Source organism: Paramormyrops kingsleyae, chromosome 6, assembly GCF_048594095.1.
Source record: "Paramormyrops kingsleyae isolate MSU_618 chromosome 6, PKINGS_0.4, whole genome shotgun sequence".
NCBI lineage: Eukaryota > Metazoa > Chordata > Actinopteri > Osteoglossiformes > Mormyridae > Paramormyrops > Paramormyrops kingsleyae.
In genome coordinates this window covers 29,814,055-29,828,575 of record NC_132802.1, presented here as the reverse complement: position 1 = coordinate 29,828,575, position 14,521 = coordinate 29,814,055, and the positions used below count along the sequence as shown (strand labels likewise).

At 43.1% G+C, this 14,521-nt stretch overlaps 1 protein-coding gene across 1 annotated transcript in view; it reads left to right on the top strand.

Annotated features, from left to right (window-relative positions):
* Positions 1 to 2,756: 2,756 nt before the first annotated feature.
* LOC111844702 (ankyrin repeat and BTB/POZ domain-containing protein 2-like) overlaps positions 2,757 to 14,521 on the top strand; it is a 31,941-nt gene continuing 20,176 nt past the window's right edge. Inside the window, exons 1-2 of the mRNA XM_023813408.2 lie at positions 2,757 to 3,240; positions 8,964 to 9,871. Of these exons, the coding sequence (XP_023669176.2) occupies positions 8,986 to 9,871 (886 nt within the window). The 5' untranslated portion in view covers positions 2,757 to 3,240; positions 8,964 to 8,985. The remainder of the gene's footprint in view (positions 3,241 to 8,963; positions 9,872 to 14,521) is intronic.

Genomic DNA, 14,521 nt, shown 5'->3' with positions numbered 1-14,521 from the left:
AGGGGCAGTCTGTGTAAGCACAGGCAAATGGGCGAGGATCCCCCGTGTCAATGTGGTGCCACACCAGGGAAGTGGGTGGGCAATCTTCATCCCTAGTAGCAAAGATATCCCAGAACGAGTCTAATTCCGCCGCTCCGCCATCAGGTCCTGGTTGCTACGCTGTACAGCTCGCAACGTCTTGGAAGATGGCCCCACCGCGATGTTACTGTGTTCTGTGATCGGGGCAAGGCTTGGGGCTGTGTTCCTGGTGTTCTTTGCCCAGGTGTGGTCTGCTGCTCCCTTCCTACAATGGGTGGTCTTCTTCATCCTCCCCTGCTGGGTGCCGTGCTGGAGGGCCACCACATCTGCGCCGAGTTGGAGAACTGCTCCAAGCACAGCCCAAAGCATCCATTCCGCTGTTATAACTCAATCAGCATGACATGGCAAAGAGGGACATTGCAATTAATTGCAATTCATCTGATCACGCTTCATAACATTCTAGAGTATATGCAAATCATCAGCAGACTTTGTAAAAATTTATATATGTGTCATTCTTAAAACTTTTGGCCACAGCTGTACAACAGTGAACATTTAACACTACACTTGACACAACACAGCACACTTATGTTATAACACAACGGCTACATAGAACTATTTACAAAACTGGCACCAGTCCAGCCTGCCATACTGCCCACCAGTACCCCAGCATTACATTATATAATAATAAAGATATACTTTACTAAATTTGTGCATGTATCTCTCATATTTATATGGAAGAAATACAAAAGTCACAGGTGTTGCTCAACAGAACATCTCCGCCATGGCCGATCAGCAGACAGGAAGAGAAGTTCCCACAGAAGCGTCGGTGAGAGGAGCCTGGACAAATCTTTGCCTCCCCAGCTGTCAGATGGGCACTCAAAGCATCACTACAGGCTGAATGAGCAGCTCCGCAAGTGTCACGATCCGCTCCGTTCGATCCCGATGTGTGCCACGCCCCTCATTATCCACGTGTGCTTTCCCGATCGTGCCCAGCTGTTCCTTGTTGTCTCGGCTTGTCTTTAGTATTTAGTCCGTGTCTGAGTCAGTCTTCCCCAGATCTGTCATTCTGTCAGGGCTCGGCAAGGAAGCAGCAGAGCAAGCCGTGCTTACGGGTAATCAGGGGTTTATTTGAGAAAGCGACAGACAAGCAGGGACATCCAACGTGACAATACATCAATGACAGATCTGGGGAAGACTGACTCAGACACGGACTAAATACTAAAGACAAGCCGAGACAACAAGGAACAGCTGGGCACGATCGGGAAAGCACACGTGGATAATGAGGGGCGTGGCACACATCGGGATCGAACGGAGCGGATCGTGACAGCAAGGCCTTAAGTGCCGCGCGGGTAATGTAGTGAAATTATACGTAGACCTAGATTTGTTTATTTTTTCATGTGAAGGCCATATTACTGCCACAGTGTCTCTTTACATATTTGCATAACCTAATGCAAAAGTTCAAGATCGCATAACTTTCATTTGCTTTAAGGAAACACCTAAGGTTTGAAGAAGGATGCTTAAAATACCCCTTGGATTTGATATGCGACCAGTAAGCCTACGTAATATAACATTATATCCTAATAAAATATCAGTACGCCTAATTCAAATAACTCACATACATACGTAACCTACTGCGAAGACTATGCTGGCCTTTCTTCAATATCAGGCTTGACATTGGTTTATAAGACAGTCTCATCCGATGTTATATAATGTGTAAAAGCGTGTTTTATAGTTTACAGTAAGTCTGTTGCAGTCGAAACTGTAACTCGTGGTGACAGGGCGGCGGGATGGGACCGCTGGACACGCAGGCGCGCCTACACTAGTCTCTCATGCGTCTCCTACGTGTCATCTGACTTCACACCGGTCATTGGCTATTTGCAAGTTTCCAATGCACTGCGCCGCAGTCAAAGGACATCAAGCACTGCAGTTTTGCAATGCATTTGTTTATGTGAAAAAATGTATATCTCAAAATGTTACCAACATAATATTTACATTATAGCTTATATAAATATATTAAATTTGAAACGGTTTGTCTGAACGTAACAGGGAGTTATATGGTAATTTAAATGTATTATTCAATCCGGTCACTGCGGCACATACAGTAGCTTATTTCATTTTTGCCACCTCCCCACTCCCCCCTACAGAAAGCCGTAATATTTACCCCAGCCGTTTGTTCACAGCTGAAAGATTGGCGGAACTGTACATCACCGGAGCATGCAAAGTGGAAGTAGCACATGCAGCGGCCAGGGTAATTTTAGAGCATGTATATAATCACCGAAATGATCACGTCTAATAGGTCTTAATGGGGAGAGTACTGGTGTTTCACGCGTGACATTCACGGGAAACCATGCAAATCGGAGACGCATTCGTCAAAATAGATTTCATTTTAATTCACGATGCCATTTCCCAAAGTATACGTATACATATCGTCGGGCTGAAGCGTCTTTCTCGCCCCATAGCGCACAGTTCAACTAAAATGACCATTTTTACTCTATTTAGCCCTATAAATTAATTAAAAATGTGTATCCAACTAAAGCAAAAAGTCTAGTAGAAGTCTAATACATTCATGATCGGCATTTCACATTCTATGTTTGTTTTTTCAGCATCACAGCTTCTATGATAGAGGGACGAAGGGATCGAAGAGAAATGTGGACTCAGAGAATAGCATCTATAGGACAGAAAAAAGACAAAACCAAACCGCTGTATAGTTGCGATACAGTACGCATTGACTAACGCTTTTAAGTTCCAGTAACTGCAGCAGCGAAATGCATGTGTGTGTGACGCACATTGGCTCACAAGACCCATCCTGTGCGTGTGTTGTGTATGTATGTGCGTGTGTAACACAGAGAGGGAGAGAGATAGAAAGAGAAAGAAAGAAATGATTTAAACGGAGGGGCTGGCCTGACCAGACGTGGGGGGTTTTCTGCAGTGTCGGCTGATGACAAAAAGGAAAAAGCACACGTTCTGTAGAAAACTAGTGACTGGAACCGCTGGAAATTCTGAAGGTTTCCATTGTTCATTCGTTTTTTGTCTACATTCATCTGCAATATCCGTTTTATTTTAAACTTTCAAAGTTAAAGCTGCGCGTTTCACGGTTCATGACAGAATGCAAATTGTGAACTGACAGCGGACACCGTTTAGAAAAGAAATCAGGAGTTAAATCAAGCGCCAGGATATACAGACATCGCAGGAAATGTCAAAACAGTAGAGGCTCGTTAAGCGGTAAGATGAAAGATGCTTTGCTTTGGGGCATCATCCCGAGTGTATTCGCGATTTTGCTGAATAATTTACCAGCTGCTTGCACGCCTGAGTTGATATTGTTTGACATACTTTAACATTTTGAATGTCATGGGCTGAGAAATAGAACTAAATTAAATTAAATTAAAATTCGTATAGGGTACAAAATACGCAGTAGCTGGATTGAACTTGCTGTATATTTTCAGTTGGTATTCAGCACCGGCGCATAGCTTTCGTGGCTTGTATGAGGGTTGACATGTTAATTAATGAATACGAGAAGTACGTCGAGACTATATATTCATCAAAGTAAAATCAGTAATTTCTTCTGAAAGCCGAGTATACAGTTGCAATGCTCCATATTTTCACCGGCGTGCGCTGGGTAGGGAGAGCTCGAGATGGGACATCACTCCACTGCAGGGCATGCATGCAGTTACCCATTAAGGGCAGTCATGTTTTCCTTGAGTAAAAAAAAGAGCAAGGTCCCACATATAGGAGAGGTTGTACAGAGCTTAATTTGAAATAATGAAGCCAGCTTGAGGTGAGATTGCTTTGTGTTGGGCCACCAACACTGTGCCATCCCTTCTTCTGTAACAAGATATTTTAAAGCATTTTAAAAACCTTCTTTTATATGACTTGTCCCTCAGCTTGTCTGGGACCAAGGGATCCACGATTCCTAGGGCTGGACAAGAGGTTTTGTTTAAATTAATGCAGCATGAGTATTTTAGTCAGTTGCAACATGTGGCCCCCTGATATACAGCTCTGAGCAGACAGTTTATGACAGACTTCTCTCATTTCTGAAGGTGAAATGAGCATAATGGCTGACAGTGATGGTAATGTGTACTTGCACACATTACCTAAGAGTGTTAAAAGGCAAAGTCAGTGATCTGATGTGCATTTGGGGCCATGATGCAGCCTCAACATTCCACCTGGCTCCCACGTAAATACCCTGTAGAGCCTTCCCTGAGAGTCACCTGGCTCCCACGTAAATACCCTGTAGAGCCTTCCCTGAGAGTCACCTGGCTCCCACGTAAATACCCTGTAGAGCTTTCCCTGAGAGTCACCTGGCTCCCATGTAAATACCCTGTAGGGCTTTCCCTGAGAGTCACCTGACTTCCACGTAAATACCCTGTAGAGCCTTCCCTGAGAGTCACCTGGCTCCCACGTAAATACCCCGTAGAGCTTTCCCTGAGAGTCACCTGACTCCCACGTAAATACTCCGTAGAGCTTTCCCTGAGAATCACCTGGCTCCCATGTAAATACCCTGTAGAGCTTTCCCCGAGAGTCACCTGGCTCCCACGTAAAGACCCCATTCAGCTTTCCCTGAGAGTCACCTGGCTCCCACGTAAATACCCTGTAGAGCCTTCCCTGAGAGTCACCTGGCTCCCACGTAAATACCCTGTAGAGCTTTCCCTGAGAGTCACCTGACTCCCACGTAAATACCCTGTAGAGCTTTCCCTGAGAGTCACCTGACTCCCACGTAAATACCCAGTAGAGCCTTCCCTGAGAGTCACCTGGCTCCCACGTAAATACCCAATAGAGCCTTCCCTGAGAGTCACCTGACTCCCATGTAAATACCCCGTAGAGCTTTCCCTGAGAGTCACCTGGCTCCCATGTAAATACCCTGTAGAGCTTTCCCTGAGAGTCACCTGACTCCCACGTAAATACCCAGTAGAGCCTTCCTTGAGAGTCACCTGGCTCCCACGTAAATACCCAGTAGAGCCTTCCCTGAGAGTCACCTGGCTCCCATGTAAATACCCAGTAGAGCCTTCCCTGAGAGTCACCTGGCTCCCACGTAAATACCCTGTAGAGCCTTCCCTGAGAGTCACCTGGCTCCCAAGTAAATACCCAGTAGAGCCTTCCCTGAGAGTCACCTGGCTCCCACGTAAATACCCTGTAGAGCCTTCCCTGAGAGTCACCTGACTCCCACGTAAATACCCAGTAAAGCCTTCCCTGAGAGTCACCTGGCTCCCATGTAAATACCCCGTAGAGCTTTCCCTGAGAGTCACCTGACTCCCATGTAAATACCCTGTACAGCTTTCCCTGAGAGTCACCTGACTCCCACGTAAATACCCAGTAGAGCCTTCCCTGAGAGTCACCTGGCTCCCATGTAAATACCCCGTAGAGCTTTCCCTGAGAGTCACCTGACTCCCACGTAAATACTCCGTAGAGCTTTCCCTGAGAATCACCTGGCTCCCATGTAAATACCCTGTAGAGCCTTCCCTGAGAGTCACCTGGCTCCCATGTAAATACCCTGCAGAGCTTTCCCTGAGAGTCACCTGACTCCCACGTAAATACCCCATTCAGCTTTCCCTGAGAGTCACCTGGCTCCCACGTAAATACCCCGTAGAGCTTTCCCCGAGAGTCACCTGGCTCCCACGTAAATACCCCATTCAGCTTTCCCTGAGAGTCACCTGGCTCCCACGTAAATACCCTGTAGAGCTTTCCCCGAGAGTCACCTGGCTCCCACGTAAATACCCCATTCAGCTTTCCCTGAGAGTCATCTGGCTCCCACGTAAATACCCTGTAGAGCTTTCCCCGAGAGTCACCTGGCTCCCACGTAAATACCCCATTCAGCTTTCCCTGAGAGTCACCTGGCTCCCACATAAATACCCCGTAGAGCTTTCCCTGAGAGTCACCTGGCTCCCAAGTAAATACCCTATAGAGCTTTCCCTAAGAGTCACTTGGCTCCCACATAAATACCCTATTCAGCTTTCCCTGAGAGTCACTTGGTTCCCATTTAAATACCCCATTCAGCTTTCCCTGAGAGTCACCTGGCTCCCACGTAAATACCCCATTCAGCTTTCCCTGAGAGTCACCTGGCTCCCATGTAAATACCCCATTCAGCTTTCCCTGAGAGTCACCTGACTCCCATGAAAATACCCCATTCAGCTTTCTCAGAGAGTCACCTTGTTGCACAGCTAACACTCATATTTCCACCAGGTACCAGACTCTTTTAGGCAAAGCTCCTCTGAATTCTTTGCCTTCATTATAGCTATATTTATTGCTGGAGAGATGCCAGTTAACTACTTTGATCAAGGAGAAAGCAGGGGGACTTGGGCTAGCTGTCCTTGGGCTGAGGTTGTGCTGCCCTGCCTGCTGCCCCTGAGCCCTCCTTTCTTGGCTGGTACTGTGTTACCATCTTGCCTGTGACTTCCTATTATCTTACTGCCCCCCATTGGACAGCACGGCTCCTTTGGCCATTTCCAAAGATGCTTCGGTACGATGACATCACCTTTCCTGGGCAGTGTCCTTACCAAGCACCATTAAGTGGTCTCTTCATGAAGAACAATACTGCGGTTAATGAGGTCCATAAGAGCGGTTAAATATGGAATGGAACAAATGGGGGGCCTGGGGGGGCACGAGTTAATGTGTAATGTATATCAGTAAATGTACTTGTATGTGTGCCTGACTGGTGTCTGTAGAGTGGAGCGAGTGTGGGCGAGAATAGCTTTGGGAAAGTGACATGTTTCATTGAATTTCTAATTCATTCCCCCTGATTGGATTTGTCTGGTATCTAACTGGAGGATGTCTCCATTTAGATGACATTCTTGTGTAGGGTCATTTAACTGAATAATACAAAGATGAGCTTTTCCCCCTAAAGTGAAAGTTATTCTTGGTGCCCTTTGTCTACATTGCATGCTGGGAAATATGTTAATTTTAAGACATTGCCTTAATATTTTGAGTGGCTTGAAGCATTTAGTTTGTGTCAAATATAAACTATGTGCTGACAGGGTTTTAGTTTTATGGCTGGCACTACTTTGCATAATATTTCAAAAGATTTAAAGCAAGTCTTATGTACATTAGAAATGGGAATATAATTATATACATTGCAGCCTTATATGGATTTGGATGTGTGGTGGTGAAGCATATAGAAAAATAGCATAATTTTATAAAACAGGTACTTTTGAGATACTGAGATAACATGTTTCATACCAACATTATAGTACAGAAACATCCTGCCTCATTGGATGATCAACACAATTAACATTACCCTATTATGAGGCAAGTGAAGGGTGTATATTTGATTGGGCAAGGTACAGCTGACTACAAAAACAAAGGCAACACTTCATTAACTTAGGCATACAAATAAGGTGCTTTCACTCATGGTTCCTCAGTTAATTGAACGATTTATATCCCGTAATGCACAGGGCTATGTGTGTATGATAAGTGCTAGGTACATCCAGCTAGCTGTTAATATTCAACCACCATCAACATAGCATGAAATAACAGTATTTCTTATGGAGGTATGGTGTCACATCCTTCCAGAATTGTACAACTGTATGGTCTATGCAAAGATACAATGAAGCTAGTCTTGTTACTTAAGGTAGCCCTGCAATTATGACACTTTACATTAGTGTTTCCTTTATTTAGGTGGTAACGTTTGTGTTTGTGTGTTGAGGCACTCCTGTTTTATCTGTTAACTTTAATAAATACCCTTCAAATCAGAATTTGTGTAGCTGCCTTTCAAGTGAGCAATCCATCCATCCATCCATCCATCCATTTCATTCTGATTTAATTGAGGATGGGTGCCAAACATGCAAATAAAAATTTTCATTCAAATAACTTGCACAGTAACATGCAAGATGGTTATCAGAAATATGCTTGCATTACCTTCTGTTTATATTAGCACTGTACATTTGCACTGCAGAGTGGAGTTATTAAATAAGTAATCATGCAGGATTCTACATGAAGCAGGAGTAAAGGATGTATGTATGCTTTGCCAAATAGTGATGCATAGGCGAAATATGCTCAAAGGGAAATAGTTATGATGCTTTATAATATGATTACTAATTACTCATATTCAAGTTGTTTATAGGGACATTTTCGAAAAACAATGAAAAATGACAATGCAGAATTACTTTGCCTGAGAATCTTCTTTGATGTTTATGTTGTAAACATCACACTGAAAGTATTCCCACTGAATTGGCATCATTCTGCGGTTACGACATATTTTCCTGACTTGAAATATAACTGCACTGGCATAATTTTTTCTAGGTTTGTCCCACTTTGGATTTTTATTTTGTGTGACCACTTAGATTTGCAAGCAAAATGTTTTGGAACAAAGTCCTCACTTGCTTAGAATGTGCACTAAATGACAGCACTTTTAGCCTTCTGTAAAGTTCACATTAATGCAATTCTAACTAGGAAGGATTCGTTGTACCTGCCATGCATCTCAGTTGTCTGTGCATCAGCCTAAGTGAATATACTGTGTGTGCTTTTGCATCATTATTTTTATGATGAGGAAATATATTAAAAATATATATTTTTACTGGAATACCCCCATTACCCCCAAGATTATAGAAACTTTAGAATTATCAAAACATTTTGCATCTGTTTCTGAATTTGATTGACATGAGGCTGTGAATCATTATTGTGCTAAACTTAGTTACTGTGAAGTTTAAATAAATACAGAAATCAAACATGTATCTTTTTTAATTAGACAGATATAAGGTCTGGAGTGTATAAGAAAAGTATATGGAGGTAGGTAACATGCTATAATTTCACTCCTTGTTTGCTAAAACAATTGCTGTTATTTATTGACTTTTGGAGTGTTTTTTTGCCAAATAATGATACATTCAGAGTCAATATCAGGATATACATATATGACGCTGAGGCAACATGAAACCATACATGCTAAAAGAAATATTAGTGAAAAGTAATGGCTAGTTGCAAAATGTCTTTGGATTCAGCTTGCCTGTTTCTTGCAGAGGTTCCTGGAGCTCAGGAGGGATGGCCAAGCCAGGTAAAACTATGAGCTCCTCCATGGAGCTCACCTTCCAGCCACTGGCTAAGACCTTTGAAGATCTGACCCTTGACTCAGGCTACGGGGATATGGCGGGATCCTGCCGCTCTTCTGTGCTGTCCCTCTCGCCCTCACACCTGGACACTCCTCCACCGGGGGCGCTGTGGACCCTCCAGCAAGCAGTGGGAGCTCAGGGCTGTCCGCAGTGTGTGACGGAGCGAGCTGGAAGGCATGTGCTTAGAAGTAGGTCATGGGCCACTTTGCCCCCAGTGGAGTGGGTGCCATGGACGGAGAAAGATGTTGGCACAGTGATGCGCAAGAGCTTGCCCACTTGGGAGGTGTCACCAGGGTTGGTGCGCCAGGTTTCGTCCTACCTGGGGAGGGCGCTGCAGCGAGTGGCACTTGAAGCTCAACGGCTTAGCCTGCGCTGCGCAAAGTGCACGAAGCAGGAGGTGCAGGCCGCAGCCCGGCTGGTGCTCTCGTGGGCGCTGGCGGAAGTGTTTGTGAGTGCTGGGGCACGGGGACTTTCCCAGTACAACATGAGCGCCGAGGAACCCTGGAGCTGCAGTAAAAGTACCCTGTGCACACTCGACCTGTCAGTGGGGCGCACCTTCCGCTGGATGCTGGAGGCACGAGTGGCACCTGTGATCCACGAGCACGCTGCTATCTACATGACAGCAGGCATGCAGGCCCTGCTGGAGTTACTGTGTGCTAGGCTGGGCCCAGTACCTTCACACCGCCGGGGAATTCTGCCACAGCCTGATGTGGAGGACGAGCAGGAGCAGGCTCTCGAGAGGCTCCTGAATAGCGATGCTGAGCTCTGGGGAATTTTCCAGCCCTACCAACACCTGATCTGTGGCAGGAACGCCTATGGTGAGACTCCACCTCTACTTCCGCTTGTTTTGGTCTTGTGGCATGAACTACTCACTCTGAGATTTAAGTTATATTTGGCATGATACTTTATTCTTATTAATAATTGACAATAAATATCAGGCTAATATCTAAGTATCAAATACCAATTGAGATATTTATAAGCATCTCCTTGAGTGGCGGCCAAAATTGCATCAGAATGCCTGGTTAGCAGTTGGTTAGTATAAACCAGCTCTCCTGTCATGGTAACTGATCAGGTGGCAATTCAACAGGTCTTCAAAAAAAAACCAAGCCTTTTAAGAAGATGTGTGTAAGAGCAGCTTAATTGTGCATTGCTTCAGTCTGGAGGTTTTCTAATGAATATGGACCCTGCAGAATGAGATGATTATTTTCTCTGTGCATGAAAAACAAGCTTTGGGACAGCAGGGTACCTCAGCTGGAGACGTTGGCACCTCCATGACTGCAGGGCTGAATTAAGCCTCACTTCTGTTCATGTGGACTTTGTCATGTTGGCAAGTCCAGGTGAATATGTGACTCAGAATTCTGTATGTGTGAATACGATGCAATTATGTTGTGTTAACCACCTCATCTTATATGTTTCCTCACATCTGGATCCCTACAAATCTGACTGGATAAGAAGCTATGGGAAATGTGACTTTAGACACATTTCTGACCTTAAATTTGCACGTCTTGTGAGAGTCTGCTTTGTATAATAGAAGTTAGATATAGAGTCAGCAATAAGTAGCAGACCTGTTACATTTCTGACATATTTGTGAAAGATAAAAGCAAAGTATAGAGTCTGGTGGTCTCCATAAGCTATATGGTGATCCAGGAGAAATCCCTGTATCTGACATAATCATGTCAGAGGATGGAAGAGGTGACAACCTGTAAGCCTCTATCTTCAGGATGAGTGACAAGTCAGTCATGCTCAGTCAGATTATTTGGGGTGTAGTATAACTCATTTCAGCAGTACATTGACACATAGCACTTCACAGATTAAGTTAAATTTGGGCAGAAACCCACAGGAATATGGAGAAAATTAAGGACGGTGCTTAGCACTCCTAGAAAAGCATAGTCAATAAATGCATAAATTGCACATAATGAATGCAGTGCATTATATGTGAGAGTCTATTGATCTGATCTGATATTGACTAAGGCAGTGTTTCTCAGTCCCTAAGGACCAGACTGAGAAACACTGGACTAATGTATTTGTGGTCTTAGGTATGCTGGTTGCTAGACATTAGGCACTGACAAACAGCCAATGCAGGAGATAGATGGTGGGATTAAGCTGTTGCGTAGATATTTTTTTTTACCAGATATTGTTGCTTGCTGGTGGTCCATGTGGCCTGAAAAATGGCAAGCAGAAAATATATACAATATTGAGGGACCCATGAAATATTTCACTATACAGGCATTGGCTATTCAACTACTACTGCTAACTATGTATAGGTATTAGATGATAGCATGTAAATGCTCACGGTGAGCAGGTACATGTTCCATGAAGGGGATATGTGAGTAACTTTGGTGCCGATTTGGAGCATTAATGGTGAGTATAAACTACATACAAACCTAAAGTTCACAGGAAGCCAGCTCAAGAAGGTGAGAACTGGACTAAAATTATCATTATATTTCCATACCTGTACCTGCTGAATACTCATCCTTGAAAAATGCTTAGTAGCATAGCGTTACAAAAAAAGACTACAGATGCTTTGAAGAACAATTTGGCTTTGAAGAACTTTTCACCATTTTGCTGAGGCAGCCATTATGAATTTGGCTACGTTCCATTTGGCAGAACACAACTAGATTAATGAAGTCTGAAGATGTATGCCTGAGTTACTTAAAGCCTCCTAAAAATCTGTCTTATCAACATGGAGATTACTGTGTCATTCAAACACTAGATTATACTCTTTCTTGCTCTGTGGCTGATTTAAATTTCTAGCATAAATCTATTCCTGCACAGTATGGTTCACTTGTTATCAGGTTCCTGGGGGGTATTTGTGATTTTTTTTCTAAAACTTGCATCCGGATTTTGCTGTATATTTATATCTGTGTGATTTTTGCTAACTGCTTGGTTTCAGTACCTGTAATTTCCATGGTGCAGTTACAATAAAATTTATATGCATCTACTGTTGTATATCGTCTGGGCATAAAGGTAACCTCTTGTCAATTTGATTAAATTTGTTTTTATGATTGTGTTGCTCTTGACCAGAAACTTTTCTGCATTTGACATTAACCATTTTTAACTGGGTTACTCTGATATTTACATAATGGATAACGTGATGGGAGTTGTTTTTTGGCATTTGAACTAAGAATTGTTGTTAAAAGCGTCTTATTTTGGTGGAATGTTTTAGCTACCTTTGAAGAGATGTCAAATGAACCTGATTGAGTTCCTGTATTGGAACTAGAATTGTTTGATTTTGTTCCATTGTGCCGTACTTCTGGTTTTATATACATTAATGTGAGGTGGTTCTGAGAAATACAAGCTATTTCATTTTTGCTCGTTTGACAGCCACACACTGTTGATGCCCTCGGCTTATGTTCCATTCTGTAGCTGTCATAAATGGTGCCTTTTACATCCAAGCATCATGGGTTGTAAGAGAGCGTGTATTTTTCTGTCTCGCTTGTCTTTCACGAGTGCTGATCACCCCAACCTACTAGTGATTCCAAGTGCTGATAAGTGTGGAGTGTTCTTCAGAAGCTGGGAGTGTGGGTTTCCTGCAGTTCTGCCTGAGATTCCCACAGGGATGTTTCTCAAAGCGCTGTGTATGTTTTATCTGCATTGCCTTCTGATGTCCAACACAGATATGTTGGATAAGCAGGCAAGCATTTTATTTCTGTTTATTTACAGGTGGCTAAAAGAAAGCGGGTATGGATTCAGCTTCTCATTGTGTGGAGATCTGGTCGCTTTGCCTGTTTCTTTAGCTATTGTACTGACAAAGAACTTATATTACACTTATATCACTGCATCATAGTGCTCTGCGGAAGATATTTGATTTAATGTGGTATAAAGTGAGTTTGGCTTTTTATTTTCATTGGTTTTGAGCATGTTTGGGTCTCTAGGTTCCTAGGCTTTTGTGGCACATTATACCATAACAGGCCTTAAGATCCAGTTCATCTTTACATGGCTGACAGAATTCCACGTGTGTCATTAGTCTAATATTGGCAGGTAGCATCTTACCTATTAATAATATCTGTGTGCTAATCAGCCCTTGACCAGTAAAACCTGAATCAGGACAAAACCTGACTGCTGAAGCTGAATAGTCTGTCCAAGAGGACATGATGTGTGGTTCTAAAAATCGCATTTGTGTCCCATCCTTGTACACTTGTGTGGACTCCTGTAGAATTGTGTTGAGTTATGAATTCATGGTACCTACGATGGCTTTTTAATTATGAAAAGAAGCTTTACCATCATGGATTTGCAACGTGAAGACTGGGGCTTCCAGTCCCAGGGGGACATTGCCGTGCTGCCCTTCAGCAGGTACTTAACCTGAATATTTCCTGGAAAATAGTAAAAATAGAGTAAATGGGCAAAAACTGTAACAGGGCAGAGAAGAGCAAGCCAACCACCTTTAGGTGAAATGAAGCTGATTATTATACTGTCGTTTCTTGCCCAGTATAAGTGTGAACCTGGGAAACTGGCTTAGGAAACGATAAATAATAATATTTATAGTAAATATTATAATCCTGACAGAGGTTTCAATGCTTTCAAAAAGGCAGATCTAACTTAATTAAGGAATGTGTGTAAGAATCATTGCCAATATGGTGCTACTAAGTTGTAGTAAAAGTGCACTGCATATGATTCAGCAGTAGTGAACATTTTAGTTTTACAGTGTTATACTATTCCTAGGCTCTTATCATTGTTTGCACAATGTATCATTGGATACAAGTAGCTCAGTGCGCAGCACTGTTGCATTACATATGTATTCTCTGCCTGTGCCTCTGCACTGTATATGGGATGTTTTCATGTTCTTTCTGTATTATGCGGGTTTCCTCTGGCTACTCCTGTTTACTCCAGCAGGCGAAAGACATGCAGGTGATTTAACTGGCATCCAAAATTTGGTGCCCTGCAAATGACTTGCATCCCATCCAGGACATGCCTCTGCCTTGTGCTGTATATTGCCTATTATAGGTTCCAGTCCACCCTGCCTGGAATAAGTGGTTGAAGATGGAGCTTCATGCAGCACCAATTATTCATAGGAAATTCAATATTAAAACCCCAAATAAGTTGTGCAGGATTGTTAAAGATTAATTGTTAAAATGACCACACTGTAACCACAAAACCACTTAATTTTACTCCTATATCTATGTGGATACCAGATTACATGCCAATGAAATGAATAAATATTTGAGGTATTGGGCCTATTTGGGTCATAGCATCCCTACCCCAATAAGCACACATGCCGAATTATTCCTGTTAACATGGCAAACTGGCTCAAGTTACTAAGGTTAAAAAGTTCATGCCAGAAAAACGCAGATTTAATGGCATGTAATTGAAAGATTTGCTGCAACCCTAGAAGCTGTAGTGTTCCATTTGTGGGCAGGCCAGGTATTAACATAATGAAAGAATATATGACCATGGCTTAAATGTGATCTCCAACAGTGTAACTAGTTCACCCGAAATTCCTGATGGTATGCGCAGTATACCTTGCAGCT